At 46.5% G+C, this 20,297-nt stretch overlaps 1 protein-coding gene across 1 annotated transcript in view; it reads left to right on the top strand.

Annotated features, from left to right (window-relative positions):
* Window positions 1-12,667: 12,667 nt before the first annotated feature.
* OSBPL5 (oxysterol binding protein like 5) overlaps window positions 12,668-20,297 on the top strand; it is a 132,965-nt gene continuing 125,335 nt past the window's right edge. Inside the window, 1 exon segment of the mRNA XM_040558620.1 lies at window positions 12,668-12,914. Coding sequence (XP_040414554.1) covers window positions 12,798-12,914 — 117 coding nt within the window. The 5' untranslated portion in view covers window positions 12,668-12,797.

Genomic DNA, 20,297 nt, shown 5'->3' with positions numbered 1-20,297 from the left:
TGGTACATACCTAGCCAGTTCTCTGCTCTTCAGGGTCCTGAAGTGGCAGATCTCATCCTTTCCCCTCTATTTCCAATTGCATGCCATCAGCTGAGATGGTTTATCTTGCCTGTAACTTAATACACCGCAACTTGTTGTGACCTCTCCTGCCAGCAAACATGGCCAGGACACGAAACAACAATGCGAGAAACATCATTAACAGATGGGTACTTCCCCATTGGAAGCTTTGCCGTGCAGCTTTTTGTAATATTTTAAAATCTGACTTATTGTTGACTTTCAGGTAAAGAAAAAAAGGTTGGGGACTCTTGGAAATTCCTCCTTGACTTAAAGAGCTATGCTAGGTTCATTGTTCAAGAAGACTTCAAAGGTCTCAAGGAAGGGATATAAAAAATAGTTTTGAATTCCCTAAAAAGTTTGTCTTCCTATTTGATAGAAGCCACTCAAAAGTTCACTGTAGTGAAAACTGAAATGCTTTTGCTAACTTCCTCTTCCCTAGTTAAATCACCCAGTGGCTGCAAGTGCATGTAATGGCAGAAATATACTCACAAGAATGTGTAAGAAAGAAACTTTGCTATTGTTGTTGCTTCAATAAAAAGCAAACAACCTGGAAACCCCAGTGTCACTATGCTAAAAAGATGCGTGGTCACACACTAAGATGGTCCAGCAGATGAGGGTTGCAGGTCTCAATGCTGGAATTTTGCCATTTAATCTTTCCTTTGGCAGATTAGTGTAGAGATTACATAGCCACCATGCATTGTTATCCACTGAAGTAAAACCTGAGTTTGTTCACCCGTCTTCCCCACTTTTATTTATCCATTTTTTATTTCAGCCGCTAATCTGCTAAGGATTGCAGCCTTTAGCTCAGGGTTATCAGAATGGCATTGTGAGTGGAAAACATCTGTTTCAGCTTTCAAGCATTAATCACTAGAAATGGAGTGTGAAATGGAAAGAAGAGTTAAATGCACATTTGATTCTGAACATTCTCAGAGAAAATATCTTTCAGGATCTGACCAGAGGGAGAGTTTTGCTGTGCTATAGCTGGGCTTGCCAGGGCAGCTTGCATGCAAAGCCAGCCATATTATCTGACAGAAATTCTCCCTCTTGCAGCTTGTCCAAATAAAACCTTGTCCTATATATTTTTAAAGAAATGTTTTGTTTTGTTTTGTTTTTTTAAAAAAAGCCCCAGAGCAGTTTGGTTTGGTTGTAGTTACTAGAGTGTGGAGAAAAGCAAAGCTTCTCTTCCCAGGCTTTCTGTGCTCCAGTCTCTGTCTCCAGCCCTGAGCAGCTGCAGCCTCGTGCTGCAAATAGGTGGCTGTAGCCAGGCTTTTCAGGGGGTGGGGGGCAAGAAAATATAACAAGGACCAGGAACAATCGTGCACTCTTGAACCAAGACCCAGTGGGCTGACTTAATAGGCCTTTTTCATTTGAAGTTTCTGGGTTTTCACAAAGCATGGCATTTGGTGAGTAGCTGCACTGATTTTTTAACTGGTCTGGCATGCCTCATGGTAGCTGGACTCTTAATTTTTAAGTCACTTTAAGAATAACCACCAGCCCTGCCTTCACAGGAGCAATAGGCATGAAGTACCACAAGACTGCTTATTTTCCTCTCCAAGTTCATTTGCGATTTAGATGTTTTTTAGTAAAGTTTATTTCTCTCTAGTTCGCCCTTCCACCGCACACACATCCGCCTTCTGTCTGTTAAAGGTTTGCCCTTCTAGCTTGAAATAGGTCTCAAAAAGCAGTGCTGTTGGTAGGAACATACAGTCACTAAATCAGTGTTTATGTGGTACCAGTCAAACAGCTACAGCAGAGCAGTCCTGCACCTCCAAGGAGGTTTGCTAAGGGACATAAGATTTACTCCTGTAAGCAAATTTTTTGCAGAGTTCAGACCCTCGCTTCAGGTAGTTATTTCAGTTTGTGACTGACCCTGTGTACTTTGACAGTTGCACAGGTGCCTGCAGGAGCTGAGATGCTCAGATGTGCCTAGTATGAAGGCGACAGAGATATGTTTCAGTGGTGGCCAGCGTGCATTTCTAAAGCAGTGTGGCTGAGCTTGAAACTTCTTGCAGCTGCCTTTACTGAAGACGACACTGAAACATTGATTGTCCCGTTGGCACTAATTTTTGCCCAACCCTCTGGGCCTGTTCAGCTTGGTGTGAGCTGGATGAGATTTAAATGCTATTTTGCATGTGAGAGTACTGTGGTGGGGACAGACGGCTGAGCCAGCAGGGCTGCAGCACCTCAGAGAAAACACCCACGCTCATTCATATACAAAGTCGGTATATCCTGCAGTGGTAACTGTTTCTGCTGCCCTCTCACGGAGTTAGAAGCTGCCCTCCTTTTGGTTTGGCTGTGGGGAATTTTTATAGTGCAGTGGGCTGAATTTGTTCAGTTGGGTGAGGGTTTGAGCAGGTACCCACTCAGCACTGGTGAACCTGTTGGGTGTTGTGGTGACACTGGAAGAATGGAGGTAGAAGACAGCTATATTCAGACCTAGCTGGCAGTATGTCTTTTGTATCTATATGCTTTTGTAGAGGTGATTCACAATTTTATTTTTCCATCACAAGATGCTCAGAAGATTCGCAGTAATTATTCTCTGAAACTCTCAGAGAAAGCTTCTCACACAGTTCCTCCAAAAACACAGAATATAATTCATTCAGAGCAGTTAATAATACCCACCCCAGTCGTTTTACAGTTTCTATTTTTATCAGCAGTCAGTTAACTGAGTGCATCGTGGCATAATTTCTGTGCAGTGCAATGAGTTCAGCAGACCACCTGGCTGTGTTTCCTTTTTCGCTTCTCTTCCTTGTCACACTTTAAGGTAAAATGTTCAGCATCTGAAGCACTAGAAGTCCACAGAGAACACTTGTGGCTCATCGAAAACACCCCAACCACCCTTGTCCACCCGTTAGGTCAGTGCTACACCTTTTGGGGGACACTTGGAAATGCCCTTTTTCCAGAACCTGAGATGGGTGTCTGGCTGAGCTGGTAACAAGAGTATTATTTTTCTAGCATTTGAAAGCAGAGCCCACCTCTGCCCCTTTCCAGAAACATGACTTCAACTGGTGCCCTCTACCCACTTCCTTACAGTTTAAATATATTCAAATATAAATACATGAGAATGTTGAAATATATTCATCTTTCATACACCAGCAGCCCTTCAAGCTCAGCATTGTGGGGAATGTTTCTGCATGTCCCCATCCTTTGGTCCTTTGATTTCCTTGTGCACTTTCTTGAGAAGTGAAGTAGTTAGAGATTACTGGTGGTACAGTTACTCGTCAGCTGAGCTGTCATCTGTTCAGGTGAAGGGGAATATAATAGAGTAGAGCAATCAGTTCAGACTCTCTTCAAACATGGAATATCAATATAGGATAGTTGCAAAAGAAAGGGAAAGGAAGAGATTTGCAACCTCTGTAATTAAACCAGCAGTACTTCCCAGGAAAGCATTCTGTTTCTAAAATCAAGGCTTGCCTTTTTACCTTATATTGCTGCATGAATTCTTTAAGCTATCCTGACAAGACCCAGTCTTCAGCTGTGAGCTATATCAGAATGTCCACCCTGGTCTAATATGAACCGTTTACTTAGACCAGGATAACCAAAATCCACATAGACAAGCTCACAGGTGTCTATAGTCACTTTGTGTTTAGAAAGGTCCCTTCCCATTTTAACGGAACAGAATTTCCTTTGCAAGTGAGCTGAGAGTCTGCCAAACAACTGCCAGATGTCAAATCCTGTGTGTTTTCTTGAGCTGATGCCATTTACCTGTGCTTTGGGTAAGAATTGAGAGTCCTGCACTCCCCTACATTTCCACCCACAGCCTCCCTCTCCCAAGCATACAACTCCCATACCAAGTAAGCTTTTCTTTCTGTTAAAAACAGAGAGGATAGTGGAGGAGAAATTTCCACCAGTTCTTGGCCTTATGCTTTTAGAGATACGTAATTTAGGGTATATCTTACTGGCTCTCTTGTTAAAAAAGGCACAGAATAACCTTTATTAGTTTTTTTTTTTTTTCCGTAAACAGCTAACAGCCTAAACGCAGAAACAGAGACACCTTTTCTGACTCATTTTTGTCTTCTCGAGGTGTAACATTTCTTCCTTGCAGGTCCTTTGAGTTTTAGAAAATACCTTCCATTCTAAAAACTCATTGGCAGTTTTACAAACTCCTTGTTTTTTTAAGGGAAAAATCTAATAAACTCACAATAAAGCAATAGAGAAGAACAAGTCAGTGACTGTGTTTCTCTCTACCAGTGATAATGTGCAATACTGGACTGAAATAAAATGTTATTTATATCAGAATAGGAGTAATTGCAGTTCTAGATGTGGTAAAACATCCACTGATGTTAAGAATTTAAAATGTAGGTAAACAAAGTCTGTGGGAAAGGTTGCCTTCTGTGCCGTGAAGAGCTATGAGCAGGTAAAAGGTTTGCACAGAGAAATTCAGTAGCGGAGCTCAGCAATGGGACCAGGTCTGACGAGGCCATTTCTTTCCTCACCAGGCCCTCCTTTCTCTCTCCTGGGCTCTGTGCTTTGCACCAGCTTGCAGAATAGGCTTTTTGAAGCTGTTTCACAGATGATAGCCCCCTAATTTTGTGAAAAGTAACGTCTGCTCAGGGAGAAACTGTGTGTACATGTGCAGGTTTGTAAGAAGTGAGGCGTATTTGAGAGAAGAGAAAACAGTTCTGCCTGGGTATCCCTAAACTTTACCAACCCATTTGACATAATCCAGTGATCCAACTTCAACACAATCTTCTCAGATAAAGAAAAAAAACAACAGGTTATGACCTGCAAAACCCTAGCTGACATCAGTCTGTAGGCAGGAATTCACTCTGACTTTACCCAGCAGAGCCTTGTCTACGTGCTGCTGCCATGGGCCTCTTAAGAGCTCTCTGGCTGAGTCCAGAACTGCTGAGTTTCATCTGGTTTCACTGGAAAGTTTGACGGAGTTGCGAGGAGCACAGAGTTTTGCTGCAAAACCACAATCTGGCTGAGATGCTTGGCATGGCTCTGATGAAAACAGACTGAATTTTAGGGTTTTACTATGATCCCACACCCAGGAAACTATTTGGATTCTGCTCTGCTTAAAAAACCCTCCATGTAACACTTTTGCCAAGGATTACTTAAGGCACTTTTGCAAAGTACTGCAAAGTTAGCTCATCATATGTAAGTGCAATTATTTGTCTCCTCTTGAGATGAGTTAAAGAGAATACTTTATCCTACTCTTTTCTTTATTCTACTCTCTCCTTTGTGCCGAGGGATCTAGTGGGAAGTGGGGCAAAGATGAATTGCATGTCACAGAGTCCCTGAGGGTTTCTTGTTCTGGGTGGCAAGAGATGGTCTTGAACTCTGGTTTCATTCAAGTATGCATGATCAACGTTACCCTTCTAGTGATGTAGTCAGGTCTGTGTAACCACAGAGAGGATTTGTTGCTCAAGCCTATGGTGTGTTTCTCATGGACAGCTTTTTCAGGAAGACATTTGTCTGAAGGAGTCAGTCTCACTTTTAATCCCTTTTAATCTTTGCCATGAGAATCGAAGTGGATGGCTGCCACATTTACCACAATTCATCTTCAAAATGGTAGCATAAAAACAGTGACAGTGGCCGACTGAAAAAAGCAGCCTTTGGCCCCATTGCTCGGCTTGTTCTCAGTGGAGGCCTGGGAGGAGTATGGGTCCAGCGTGCCCCAGCTGCGGGTTCTGCTTCCAGGGTGCCCTATGACTGCTGTCATCCCCAAGGCATGAACGGGGAATGAGTATCCTGATCCTCCCTGCCAGGTAATCGAGGGGAGGACTAAGCAATGGGCGAACCTAAGGAGCTGCTAACAGCCACTAGCTAAGATGACACATTATTCTGAAACCAGCCTCTTTGCATTCAGCAGTATTTCCCCCCCAAGTGTCTCTTCAGTCAGCATCCTGCTCATATCGCAGAGACGTCACTCGGTTTTTCAGACAGATCAGCGATGTGGTTGTGAGGTAAACCTCCTGATCGTCTTTATTTACTGCTCTTCGATTCATAGGCAGAGCGATCTTGGAGTACATGAATCTGGATTCCTTCTCAGTGAAACAGCAGTGGAGGATGTACTCTAGGAGCATACCTGATTCACTGCAGCCGCTGATGGGTGCTGACTTGGTAGGACTGGTCTAGAACTAGTCCAAAGCCAGCCCTCTGAAATGCAAATAGTGTGGATATTGCACCCTCAACACCAAGTGCGCTCGCCCTACAGATCTGCTCCTACTTGCCAATGTAGGCATAGCATGAGAAAGCCATGCACCACAGCAAGCCTGATCTCACTGTAGGAGCAGATCAGGAGGCATTATAAATGGCAGTGGAACAATGAAGGTCATCAGGGCTGAAAGCAGCTGGGACATTAATAATTTTATTTGCAAAGTGATGGAGCAAATATCTACAGCTCTCTGCAGTGACCTCGTACTTCCCAGGCTATTATTCTGTAGTGTCAAGACTCAACTAGCAGCTAAATCCAGCCATCCTCTGCCAGACTGCCCTTGTGTTTGGACATCAATAGCATAGATCTAGTCAGTGGCTCTGGGCTCAAATCAGGTCCTCTCTGGCATAAAAGAGGTGGACTTTCTGCTCTAGAAGAAATATTTGTGTGTTGCCCTTTTGGGCTGTACGTCAGAGTATGGGCTTTGATGATGTTAGATCTGTTTGGGGGAAAACTTTTTTTCTTCAGGCTTTACTCTTCTCTGTTTTACTTCTGCATTTAATCTGTGACAGGAACACTGGACAGGTGTCCCTGTTTGAAGCAAAAGGTAGAAAAATATTGCCAGTCCTCTGTGCTGCCTAACCAGTAAGCCAGCTGTCCTTCAGCAGTAGCAGAAAATGCCATTGTACTCTTTCTCTTCCCAGTCTCCTTCAAGCCCCTGTGGCAAGTGCAGGTGTCCTGTTGAAGGGAGGCAACAGCAATAATGAAGAACCCTTAAAATTAATTGCAGGAGTCAAGGAGACTTTTTACTTAATCACAGATATAGACAGAAGATGGATTTCGGAGAGAAGAGTGAGAAAGAGGCAGTGAGAGGTTCCGTGATTTATTGTAGACAAGCTGGCTGTGAGAATGACTCAAGAGTCAGGCAAAATAAAAGGGGTCAAGTATGAGAACGAACACATCCTGTAACGTTAGGAAGCAGCCACAAGCTTCGGAATATGATGTAGTGTTATTACAAAGCTACTGATAGATCAAACTTGTGACTGTCTGGCCTGACTTTCAAATCAATAGCATGCGTTGGGTGTCAGAAACTAGATTCAGTTGTCTGTACGTCAAAATGCCCCTCTCTGCAGAGAATGAAGTAATGAACAAAGCAGGACTAAGCTGTGACCATCTGCCTGGATCCAGATCTATCCATGGACAGAGTATCGATCAGTCAGAAAACAGATAGCCCTAGAGAGATTGATAGTGGCCTATGTGAAGATCCGTGTGTCTGGGTCTGTGAGTCTAATAATCAAACCATTTATAAAGAGATGTGTTTATGTTTTTCCTCACTGTGATGTTTCCTGCATGACAACAGCATTCAGTCCAGACAGATTAAGCTTGTTGGCATCTGCTCCAAAGTCTATTTGGAACAGGAAGAAAAAGAAACTGAAAAAAAAAAGGAAAGTTTTCAAAATTTAACTTTATATGGACATTTCCCAATAGCTGTTGAGGAAATCTGTGATCATTCAGAAACATGTCAGCTATCCATACCAATGCGGGTGTTGCAGTCTGGTCCAGCCACACAAAAAGTTCGTCTACATATATGTTCGTATGCATGTATTTGTCTATTTACATATACGTGTATGTTTTAGTTTTATCCTTCAAGGCTTTGTAACAGCTAGCTTGCTTAGCAATTAGCTGGAAATATTACCAAGAACAAAGGCTATTGGAATGTTTTTGAATAGCAAATTGGTTTCATGTCCTGTCTTATCAAGGGTTTTGAAATCCAGCCCAGATTTCACTGGACTGTTTGTCAGATCGTGGACGTCCCAGCTGCTTTCCAACCCGCTGCTAGCTGCAGAAGGAGTGTTGCTTAACAAATCAGTTCAGCGTGTTGGGCTGCAATTAGTTAGTACCCAGGCCTGCAGGAGCAGATTGATGGCTACCAAACTAACTCTTTAATCTGTTTTTCACACCAGAGCGATAATGGCAATATTCAGCTTCATTTCCTATCCTAGACACTTTGAGGAAAATAAAATAGGTTTGTGGTGCATGATTTGAACAGCCTTCAAATGAGCAGCGAGAAATGAGGAGTTCAGGTAGTCACAAGTAAACCTCCTTTGACTCCAGGCATAGCAAAACCAAGGTGTGAGCAAGAGCATTTTTACCTCCCAGCACACCATTCACGTAGCACGCCTGAGGGCGAGCCTCCTGGAGACAGGAGATGATGTTAGCTAGGGTGCAGGCTAGGGAAGGTGAGATCTGCCCAAGAAATCTCCTTTAATGTCAGATAACTAAGACCACAAGAGACTTCTCTAGGGTGAGGGCAGGGTAGAAGTAGTTGAAATGACACAGGCAGGGAGCAGGGCGCCAGCATGGCCAACATCCATCATTCACACAAAATGTCTCCTAAGCTGAACTCTAGGCAGTCCACAGCGACTACTGCAGGTAGAAAACGATGCAGCAGAAAAGATAAAATACAGAGCAGCGAGATTTAAACAAGATACTCGGATTGCATTATTCACCCAACTCAGCAGCAGGCTGACAAGAAGGACAGGAGCTGGCTTGCAGTACTACATGGTGAATATATTAGCCAGGAGAAAAGTTCTCACTATTGAAACACTCAGGAAAAATTACCTCTGCTGACGGAGGGAAAAAAAAAAACAGCCAGAAACATCATCTCAGCAGGGAACACACGCTAACAGACACGAGCTGCTAAGATAAACAGAAGCGCAGCCTGCAGTATCAAAACGCGGTGGCATCCTGCTCCTTTTGATGCTTGCCCACTGCCAGCTGTGAAATCTTCGCGCTGCTGCTTTTATGCTCTGCAGTATGACGTGAAAATCTTTGCCAAGCTGATATTCCCTGTGTTTGTTATTCACCATGCAGCCTCCCATGTAGAGCCTCAACTTTCAGCAGTCACCATTTACTGAAAAATTTCCTCTGCCTTTTGCCACAAGAGGACTCCAATCTCCAGCAGCTCCCAGGGAGCTGTTTGTGTTTTTTTCTGACTTCCCCAGAGACCCATTCTAGCAAACTTGCAATTAGGAACCTGGTTTAGCAGTAGCTCTGTTTTTCAAAATGTAAAATAAGCAAACGTTTCGCTGTGGACACATTTTTTTAAGCTTTAAACAGACACAGCACTTACCTGTTAACAAGGAACTCCTGCTCTATCCAGCAATGGCATCAAATATTTTTGCCAAGGAGCTTTGCACTGGAAAATGCATGCGGTTAAAAAGTGATCTTCTTCATATCGTTAATTGTATTCCGCTGTGTTGAAGTTTATGCCTAAGGATAAAGACTCGTGTTCAATAACTTCTTTTTTAACTCATTTGTTTTAAAGCTTCCTGCTTCTTGTCTCGCTATGTGTCATGGGCTTAAGGGCAAGTATCTTGCAATGCTAACAGCCATTCATATGATGTCTGATTAATGTGGTTATGGCTACAGAGACATTGTACTAATTATAACGATATGAATATGATTGTTCCTCTCAATTTCCATTTTAATGGAGGCTAATAAATATATCTGATGGCTTTTATGGTATTTAATAACCTTTCTAATCATAAGCAGGAGCGTGTAAAACTGTTATAGATACGTTGTGAGATACAGGAAAGCATAATATGTGTGTCTTGTGGACACTGCAAGATGAGTATGCATTTGCATTTCACATAGATGGTCTCTGTTCGGGGGAAGAGGAGCTCAGCAGTTAGCAAAAGGTGAAGGATTCAAGGAGGAAGATGCAGAGAAAAGTCTTGTAGTCATTTCCTAGAGTAAACGGTAGGCTGCTGACCTGAAAGGACCGAGTGATGTCTGTTGCTGCAGCTCAACTCTCTGGCTCCCTTTATCACAATTTTTAAACAGCACTGATATTGTGTTGTCACACATCTCCTAGGATTGTCTTAAAAATACATTAGATGTTGTTTTTAAGTGCCCAGACTATTACACTCTGGATTGTAAGGTCTGGAGCAACACAACTGAGTCACTCTGATTTCACTCTCCCAGCACTACAATTACAGCTTATTGTGCTTTGCTGTTTTCCTTACCCTTATTTATGGTAGAGTCCACACCAGTTTACAAGCCCTCTTAGGACAGAGTTATATTGCCGTGGTGAGAAAGGTAAGTGTTATGAACGCTGGCAAATGCGCAAAGAAAATATCACAGCTGCAGACCCTCTAAAAGGAGGGTTGGTTTCTTGCAGAGGAGAAGTGAAGCCAAAATGGACCTCAGCCCTAACTGCTGGGTATATCCGTCAGAGGTCTCTTGTCAAAGGGATTTATCATATCTGGGGACACTGATGAATTCGCTTTCAGCAAGGGAGCTCAGGTGTTGTTAGCACAGACACTGGGGCCATGAGCTCTGTAATCCACAGCTACTGCAGGAGGATTTTACGGCCAGCGCAGGTAGAGCTGCACGGTCGGTGCAGGCAGGGCAATCATAAGCAGCAGAGACCAAGCAGATGCATTGTCTTCTGAATAGCTGTTAACCAAACAGACACTAGGGGGCTGTGGAAAGCAGTCTTTAAAAATGTCAGCGCTTGTGTGGTTCGGCGTCCCCACTTTTCTGTGGGGGGTTTATAAGGGAGAGCATGGGTCCAGGTCCTGTTTTTGGCAGACGGGCAGGGAAGCGATGGGTGTAACTCTCCTTGTTTAATCTAGAGTCTGAGGACCTGTCTGGTGCAAGGTCTGAAGGCACAGCAAATCCAATTTCAGGGCTCCCTGGACCACATCAGAAATGCCATGGCCACATGATGCAAAACATCAGTCTGATGTAAATTTGCTCTAATGGTTCAGTTTGACTTACAAATCATTTGCAGTTTAACTGGCAAACCTTTTGCTTTGTTTATTTCCTGATGTCACATGCATTGTCCTAGAGTGTATAGGAAAGCATTAAGTGTATGCCTTACCACGACCTCTAGCTGTTTTGACAGGAGCGTTTTTGCATGCCCGGGTTTTATCAAATGAGTTCTGTGTGGTGATTTGGTAGTGAGCAGGTGAAATAATAATTGTGGAATGATTTCCTGAGAAGAACGTCATTTTACTGGAAAGCTTTAGTCAAAATACTACCAACTTTTAAAAGTGCAGTCTTTGGGAAGGGGAGTTTGAATCCTGCTGTGATTCACGTAGGGATGCTATAAACCTGAGACCTCTGTATCACAGTAGCCAAGGAGCCACATCTGCTGCCAAAGCTGGCCTAAAGCTACTCTGGATGCAGACGGCGGGATCAATTCAAACCCATGGTTTAATAGAAAAGCCATTTGGACCAGGCAAGGTGCTGGCAAACTTCCTGGCTGCATTTGAGTGAGCCAGCCCTAAAAGAAGAAGTGTGAAGGGCATGGGGACATGCAGAAGAGCCTGGTGTGGCATACCCTGGAGCAGCCAGGGGCAAGCTGCTTCACCTCCAGCACAGTGGCTCTGCCTGCTGGTGCCCTGAGCTGGGGGGACCAAAGGGCGCTGACACCTCCATGCCCTGCCAGGACACTCAGGCTTGCCCTAAGGGTAAAACCATGGTGAGGATTAGGACAAAATCCCAACCAACTTGGAGGCAGCTGGAGTCCTGATAACACTCTACACCTTGCAGATCATAGCAGAAATTGCTATGGCTACAGGTGAATTTAATAATTACCTGTCAATGCAAGTGATTCTGGGGCTTGTTTAATAGGAAGAAAAGGCCCAGGGCAGCTCCTTTGGTAGTAGGTGGCATGGAGGGGCTTTTGGGCTTGTTGCTCTTTGTGAGGCTCAGCTGGGTGTTTTCTCTCTCTGGCCCATCAACTGGAGAAGAGATGTTGGGGCTGGGGACTTGGTCCCCACGTACGGATCTGGGCACTTTGCTGTGGATGAGGGCTGTCAGTGCCTCTGCCTGCAGCCTCCAGCGTGGGTGTGCTCTGCAGAGCACTGGGCTGGTCTCAGTTTGCCTGAGCGTGGAGGGCAGCCCCAGCATGCTTGATGTGTTTATAGTCTAGTTTATGACCTGTTTATAGTCCTGTCTTGTGCTAGAACTTCTAGGAAAGAGTGAAAATAAATGCTGAACTCTCTCTCCAATGTCATGAAATGCTCCTAGCCAGGTACAGTGAGTGAGTTTTGCTCTGTGTCCTGCCAAGCTCCCCAGGAGATCAGCTGCCCCTGCTGGCTAACACTGGGTATGTGGGTGTAAATAGTGCAGGGTGAGCCCCTATAGTCCATCAGTTGGCCAGAGGCTATGGATGGGAGAAACTGTCCTTGTCCAAGCTAAGCTTGCAGCTTTGGATGAATTCCAGGTTCTTTCTGAAGTCTGGGAGATGTTTTCATTGAGGAGAGCCATTGCTCTTCAGAGCTGGAAGCTGGCTTGCTGGGCAGCACGAGGAGTGCATAGCTGATGGGTCTTGGTCTCAGCTTGGGGGCTGCATGTGCTAAAGAGAAAACAGATCCAGCTGTTGTGCAGAGGGCAGGCTAGCGGAGCACTTGGGGCATCTGGCTTAACACTTCTGGTTTCAGAAGCGTGAGTCTGAGCTTCACGCTGCACTTTGCACCGTGGGCTCAGCTGTGAATGGGTGACTCAGAGCCAGCGACGAAAGTCAGACGTGCGTATTGGTCACATTATCCCCTCATGTGATATTGCTTTCAGAAAGTTGGGTGCCTTTTGATTCTGCTGCTGCTGCTGCCACAGGTTGGGGTGGATGTTTGGTTTCTCTCTTCCAGAGAGAGGTCCTGCTTCGCGTCCTGTTCTTGGTCCGGTGTCGAGCCGTGGAACCTGCGTGTGTCCGTGCAGCTCGGAGACCGCGGTCCTGTACCAGGTACCGTGCTGCCTGTTAAGCCACATCCTCTCGGGGGGCTGGCAGGCTGCAGCCAGCGCTGTTGCAACCTGCCTGTTGCCCTCACCTGGAGGGGCTTGGGGGTCTGTGCTCGCCACTGGCTTGATTTTTATCGCTCTGGCCACAGATGCGGGGCTAGGAGCCTGCCTGTGCCTCAGGGTAAAGTGCTGCGCGGGTGCCTTCGAGCCACAGTGATGGGGCAGATGTGTGGCTGGGTGCTGGGGCAGAGCGCTCCTGCAGCTGGAGGGCTCCGGTGTGGGGGCTTCTCAGGGTTAGCTTTTCTGCTCCCTCGCCCCAAAGGGCAGCTGTCTGCTTGCATGGGTCTGCGGGTGCCTCGTTGCTGTTCAGGGCTCTTGCTTTTGTTTATTTACCCTGAGTCTTGCCTTGGTTTCAGCCTCTCCCTGTGTCAGGGAGAAGGAAGAACCAAGCTGGGGGGAAGGAGGAGAATGGAGCTGAGCTCCATGTCCGCTCCGTGCTGATCCCGCCCGCATTTTGCACACTTCCTTTCTTTTTTTTCCTCCTTCTTTTTTCCCTCCCCTTCTATTTTTTCCCCTCTCTTCCCCCCTTTCTTCCCTCCCTCCCTCCCTAGCGTGGTTGGATCAGTCTTTTGGTATTTCCTGCCACCGCCGCCTCCCCCGAGCAGCTGTCCGGCTGCGGCCACTGCTCTGTGCTTGCTGCTCCGGGGGCCCACGCGTGTCCCCCCCACCCAACCCCACGTGTGTCCTGGCGGCGATGCAAGTGGCACGGCGGGGTGCGGGGTGCTGAAGGTGGCACTGCATGGGGCCCGGGGCGCCCCAGCCAGGTAAGGAATGCCGGGTATCCCCCACCTCCAGCCTCGGCTTGGCTGCATTCCTCCCAAAAGCCACCCCCCAAGGAAATGCCACCCAAAGCTTTCATCCCCAAAATAACCCCTAAAAGGAAGTTACCCCCATAGACCCATTCTTCCCAAAGCCAGCCCGTCTCCCCTGCGCGGATGGGCTATCTGTTTTTCAGTACAACGTGCTCCTGTTGTGGGATGGGTTTTGGCAGTGGGAGTTATGGGGTGTTCCCCAGGTGGGTCCCAGCACGGTGGGGCTGGGTGGAGGCGAGCAGCTGGCACGTGGGGGGCTGTGGGCTGTCAGGGGGACTTCGCTTTTTCAGCCCCACAAGCACATCTGGTTGGTGGAGCCTGTTTGTAAGGTACTTCTTCCAGGGTGGCAAGGAAACATGAGGCTGTCTCCACTGATATTAATTGCTTATGTGTGAATGAGGATGGTAATTACCTTTCCTGTAGGAACTCAAAAGGATACTGTGCTGGAGACCATACGTGTTGCTGTCTATAAAACAGGTAGATTGTAGACCTGAGCTTGGGAATGCTTTTGGCTTGAACCGCATGAAGCGAGGCGGTATTTCTGGAGATACAAACATGTAAGCACAAACTTAACTGTCTGCTGGATCAGAAACCATGTTGTTCAAGTGCTGCACAAACCTCAAGTGCTGTAATTGCTGAACATAAGTGAGGAGGAAGCTATGTCTGTAAGCTATACAGTTACTTCTTAGCTTCATCCAGCTGCAGTGGTATCTCTCTGGTCAAAATCTTCCTGCCCTCTCTCACACTGATGCACAGGATGATGATACTGAGCACAGTCTGTGCAGCAGAGAGTAGCCCCTGCGTTGGATGTGTCCCCAGCTGCCACCTTTCCTCGGCAGCAGGTGTCTCTAGAGGTGTGATGGAGGGAGTTGAGATGAGCCTTGAGACGTGCTGCAGCAGCTCCTCTCTGCATGTGGCAAGCTTTCTTGATGAAAGCAGAGAACGGGCATTCTCTGCTTGGTGGGGTGGCAGGTGACCCCGCACATATGCTGTCCTCGGCCTGGCGGGGAGAGCTCTGAGCAATGTGGGGGCAGTGGGGGACTCAGGTCGGGCACCAGGGGTCACTTTGTGCTGCCACTGCCCAAGGCAGGGATAGTTCTGTGATTCGAGGCAAAAAATGCAGGCCTTAGCTCTGCCCACAGCCTGATCGAGTCTGAAGCAGAGAGTGCGAAGCTAAGGAATGATTTAATCATGGTGTTACTTGAATGTAACTGAAAGGAGGATTTACTGCTGTAATCTTTTCATGGTACTTAATTTAATTTCTCTGTGCTGTATTGCAACACTGATTCATCAGGTGAGTGGGAGGGAGGTGTGTGTGGTGCAGGTGGCTCGGTTTCCACTGCTGGTGATTAGTGAGGTGCTCTCAGGGCTGCAGCAAGTGGCTCGGTGACCAGAGCAGCACTGCAGTGTGGGGTGCCTCTGGGGAGAGGCTGCTCCTGCAGTCTGCGATGGGCGATGTCTGCAGCCACATGCTGTGTGTGCTCAGAGCAAACTCAGACTTAACAAGTTCATATTACATTCATAGATGGTGGAAATTTTCGTTGCATCAATCTGAATCAGGTCAGACTTGTTTCATATCTAAGGGGCCTGCTGTCCGCAGGAGGCGGTGGAGGGATTGTCAGCATTGCCAGTGCAGGAGGTCTTTTAGGGCTGGATCACAGGCTTAAGAGGCAAAAATGAGACTGCCCTGAAAAATGAGACTGTCCTGATGTATGTCAGCTGCTTCTGAGCCAAGGGGCACAGAGCTCCCTCTGCAACTGCATGGGTTTGTGCTGTTTGACCTTGCTGTCTTATTCAGGAAAAAGCTGCGTTTGGTGTTTCTTCTCCCGGCCTGCCTGTCTCTGGAGCCTTGGGAGCACAGTGCTTTCTCAGTCAGAAGCGCCGCTCCTCACGCCTCTGCTCTTCCACGGGAGACATCTCTGGCAGCGCGCTGTAGGTGTCGGTGCGCCCCTGTCGTGGTTACCGAGGTAAAGGAAACCCGAGCAGCAGCTCAGGGAAGGGGAGCAGACAGTCCACATGCCAGATCCGCGTGGGTTTGGGCAGGAATGGCAGCGACCAGCTGTGGCAGCCAGCCCCAGCACTGGGCTGGGTTTGCTTACTCCTGGTGCAGACTCTGCTTTGCACAGCACCAGGCTTGGCAGAGCAAGCCAGCTGCTCCCAGGCGCCGCTGCTGCACGTGAAGCTCACAGCGCCTATGGAGCTGTGTGGCTGCGGCATGTTTAATTGCACTGGGTTGTGTCTAAATCACAGGTTCTGGCCTCACCCAGCCCCTCCTTAGCGCTGTGGCTTTTTCTGGCTGTGCGAGGAAGGAGACAGTCATCCTGAAAAACACCCTTTGATAAGCTGAGCCTCTGCGGAGGGCTGAGGAGCAGTGTTTGGCCTGCCCAGGCCTTCTGCGGAGGGCTGGGTCCCAGAGCCCATGTGAAGTGCTGCTCCTCAAAGCTGGCTACACGCTGCCCTTGTTTTCCGTTGGAAGGAAAGAAGGAAGAAGGCCTTGTGCCTGCCTCCTCCAGTGTTGATTGGTTGCTCTCCAGGAGCAGCTTTCCTGCCTGCAAAATCTATTACCCATGTGCTTCTGCTGTGATGCTAATTGGACACAACACATCTTAGCATACTGAATATTTTTAAGGCAGCCCTCAGACAGCAGCAACTCTGATACTCCTTGTTGAAATGCTTCTGTCTGCTGTGACCCTAGAGGTGGCTGGAGCACAGCGAGTTTGTCGATGCTTTCTTCTAGACGTGAGATCAGGTGAGCCAGCAAAGTATTCCTGCCGTAATGCCTGCTGACAACGAGGGTTTTATCGCAGAGGGGCTCAAAAGCTGAGACTGCTTCACTGATGTCCACACTTGTGAAGCACTGGAGTACTGTTCCAAGGTGTTGAGGTTTTGTGCTTGCGTTGGGATGACACCGAAAGATGAAGGGGTTAGAGGGGAATATTCTGCAAAATGGGAAGCAGCTGCCAGCAGATTGGTAAGAGTTACTCTTACATGGTTTCTTGCCATCACAAAAGGACAGCAATGTGAGAGGTGGATTTATTTTCAGGTCGGAATAGTCCAGCTGCTTTGTTTTTGCAGCCTGGATAAAAATCCAGCCATATCCCTTGTTCTGTACGTTCAGGTGGTTTTGTGCTGTGCTTGCAGAACTACAGTTGAAGTTGTGCCATTGTTTCTTTTATGTTCCTCTTGAGCTAAAGGATTTAAATACATAAATTAATGTATTAATTAATAAATGCTGTTCTGGATTGAAAAGCTTCTTCTAATTGTCTGTAGGTGTATGCCTAAAGGCTTCTTGTCTGAACTGGTGTGCCACTGAGGCCTGTGCTGTGGGCCAATTTCTATAACCGTGTGCTAAACAACAATTTCTGGAATAGGTTTTGTTAAACACCTGGCTGAGCTCTGGCTTCTTGTGAATGGGCTGCAGGGTTGTGTGAATTTTGGCGTTTGGCAACATGGTGGCTATTCTCGTGGTTACAGTATTGGTGTAAAATCTTTTGACTAAAGCCAAAAGAGAAATACACAGGTTCTTGATAAGCCAGGATGCGTGCAGCTATCGCTGTGGAGAAAAACACTGAGTCTGCCTGCTGCATCCTCTCTAATCTGTCAGTGAATCAATCAATGTGAAATTGTACCCCCAAGGAATAATGCAATAGCAATTCTCTGTGTATTCCCTGAGTGGGATGCTACTGTAGTAGAGTCCCAAAGGATATGCTGTCTAAATTGATCAGCAAAGGCTAGGATAAAAGCTGACTTGCTGCTTGTCCGCGTAAGATGCAGAAGAGAGGCACCGAGTGATGAGATGCCTCGTTCTGTTGTTGAGTGGAGAGCTTGACTGTGAACTTGGTCCTTCCGCTTCCCAACCCAGCACTTTGAGCACAAAAGCAGAGTCGTGTAGCTCTTCAGTTTGCCTATGGCAAAATCATGAGGTTGCTCAAAAAGGTACTTTTAATTTCTATGCTAATGCAGTTCGTTCCAGGCAGCTGGTAGTGTTGTTGCTCCTTCCTACCTTCAGTGCTGCAGAGAGCTTGGCTTTTGTTACCTGTGTTGTTCGGTGTCAGTTAAGAGTGAGAAACCTACGCTGGTGTTACACTGCTCAATTGTCTTGCTTTTTCCTCAGATTGCAATGACAGGGAATTCTCTCCTGGCAGTGAGCAATTGCCATGTCCCATTGAGGAGAGGAAGGGAGCTCTGCTCCATAGCACAGTGTGGGTAGCTATTACTCACTGTGGGTAATCTTGGCAGAAAGAAAAGAATTTTGTGTTTTTTTCTTTTAAAAAAAGTCATCTTTTTTTCTGTTTTAGTATGACTTTCAGCATCAGGAGAGAATCCCTTATGTGGTAGAGGGAGGTGACCGAGGCTTTTTGACACTTTATCAACTATTGCACAGTTTGCTTGGGGAATTACTGCTGGCTTGTCTGTAAAATCCCTGGAAGCTGAATGTGAAATTACCACTGGAATTAATGGTGGGCCAGTGGGGTTTATTCTGGTAAGCTCCTGGCATGGATGCAAATAGATGAGATGTACATTTTCTAAGATGAATCTTTCTGCCTCTTCTTGCTGTGCTGCTTTGGGGGGAAAAAAACACTTTGACAGTGCTGTGAGCCTAATGGTTCCTGATAGTGAATAACTTCTTTCCCCTTACTTTGCTGAGGAAAGAAATCTGGATTTGCAGATTGTTTCATGACCTTTCCTTTCATATAAGGGTCAGAGACTGTTCAGGTCTGAGCAGTGTCAGTGGTTTTTCCCCATAAAGTACTAAATTCTCACTTGGACTATGAAGGCTTTCAGTGGATGCTGAATGCACCATACCAGTCGCAGCACCAGTGGACGCGGCAGTAACTTAAGCTGCCTTCCGCGGTCCTCTGTTCTCATCAGTCTAGAGCAGGACTTGGGTGTGTTAGGCATGAAAAATGCAATCTTGGTGGCTTTGAGTTTGGTTTAAAACTTTTCTTCTCTTAGCATCTGTTAACTTGGTCCAACCTCCTTGTCCTGCTCTCAGCTGCACCATCATGAAAAGGAGACATTTTGAAAATGACAAATAAACGGACTGGTTTGGGGTTTTTTGTTTTCAGTTCAGGCTCGCTGAATGCAAATGGGCCATAAGTTTTTGGCTGATGATCCACGCAGGCTTTGTTGCCTGTAATCACTCTGCTGTTACTCAGTGCCATGGGAGGCACACTGCAGTACCCTCTGCTCACCTATTCACACACCGATGCGCTGCAGTAGACCCTGGGAGCTCTGGCTGCAGGCAGGGCTAGAGGCTGTGTAAGCCAAGCCCAGAGTGTCAGGCATCTAACCCTGCTTTTCTTAGCTGGTGTTCACGTTCTGGCTTGTGGAGCCCTCAGCGTAGGTGCTGAAAGATCTCTGTTGCAAGAGAGTGAGGTGTGCTGTGAAGGAGGATGCTGTAGCCATGAGCACATAGGAGAAGTGTGGAAGCCTTTTCTGTCCACAGATGCCCCTAAGAAGGTCACGTCACCTGCGCATGCCTTTTTTGTCTTGGTTTGCCTGCCTGGATTACAGGTCCCATGGTGTTAAGGTCTTTCCCTTGCTGTGGGTTCACACAATGACTAGTGCAGCATGCCCTTGGCTTCTGCAGGGCTGTTCTGTAATGTAAATGAAAATAATCCCATTTTGTCAGCAAGATACTGAATGATAACTCATTTAGCTAAGAGGGTGCAGCAGTGCCATTTTTTCATCTTCTCTTAACAGGTGCATCCTCATGAGGAAATAAAAGGTAGGTAGGCACCAAGTGACAGACATTGAGCAACAACCAACGTGACTCAGAAGCAATTTAACTGCAATAATTCCCATGGAGCTAACGATTCTTTTTCCCAGAAAAATACAGTGTTGCGCTCTGCTATAAAGCTGCTGTCATTTGACTTCATTGTATTAATACAAACCTTGCTGTTCCCAACAAGATCTGTGGTTGGCAGAGAGCAGTTCTGGTGCTGGATCTCATTATTGGTAATGTTCTTCCAATTGTTGAACAACAACATGATAAGGATGCTTCCTGCTCAATATCTTATTCCATGTGGCTGGTATGCTTGCACTGTATTCAAAATGATGCTTCTCATATCAATTCAAGTATTACAGGCCAGCAGGCCAGTGTTTGAGTGATTTCTGAGAACATAGATTGACCCTACCAAGATGTATCTGCCTCTTAGATACCTCTTGTTAGATGCATTGCCTTTTTTCCCTCTTCCCCCAAACAGTGATGTAGAAATGAATTGCTTAAAATAGACTGTGCTTCTAGGAATACTCTGTTTGGGATCTTAACAGCCTTCCCTGGTACAGATGTACATAGGCATGAAATCCATGTTTGCAATTTCTCCTCGCAAGTGAAGTCACATTGACGTTGCATTGAATTGCTTGAAACAGACTGTTTGTGAGAGTCAGTGCTTGCAGAGCTGGATAGTCCAAGCTTTTACCACGTAGTTTATAGGGTGACGTGTCAATGCATGTGGCTTCTTGTGATTTCCTCCTGGCAAATCTCCCACGTTTGGTCTCCTGACCCCCTG

Source organism: Cygnus olor, chromosome 5 (assembly GCF_009769625.2).
Source record: "Cygnus olor isolate bCygOlo1 chromosome 5, bCygOlo1.pri.v2, whole genome shotgun sequence".
Classification (NCBI taxonomy): domain Eukaryota; kingdom Metazoa; phylum Chordata; class Aves; order Anseriformes; family Anatidae; genus Cygnus; species Cygnus olor.
The sequence above is the reverse complement of the archived record's forward strand: the minus strand, read 5'-3'. Positions and strand labels throughout refer to the sequence as shown.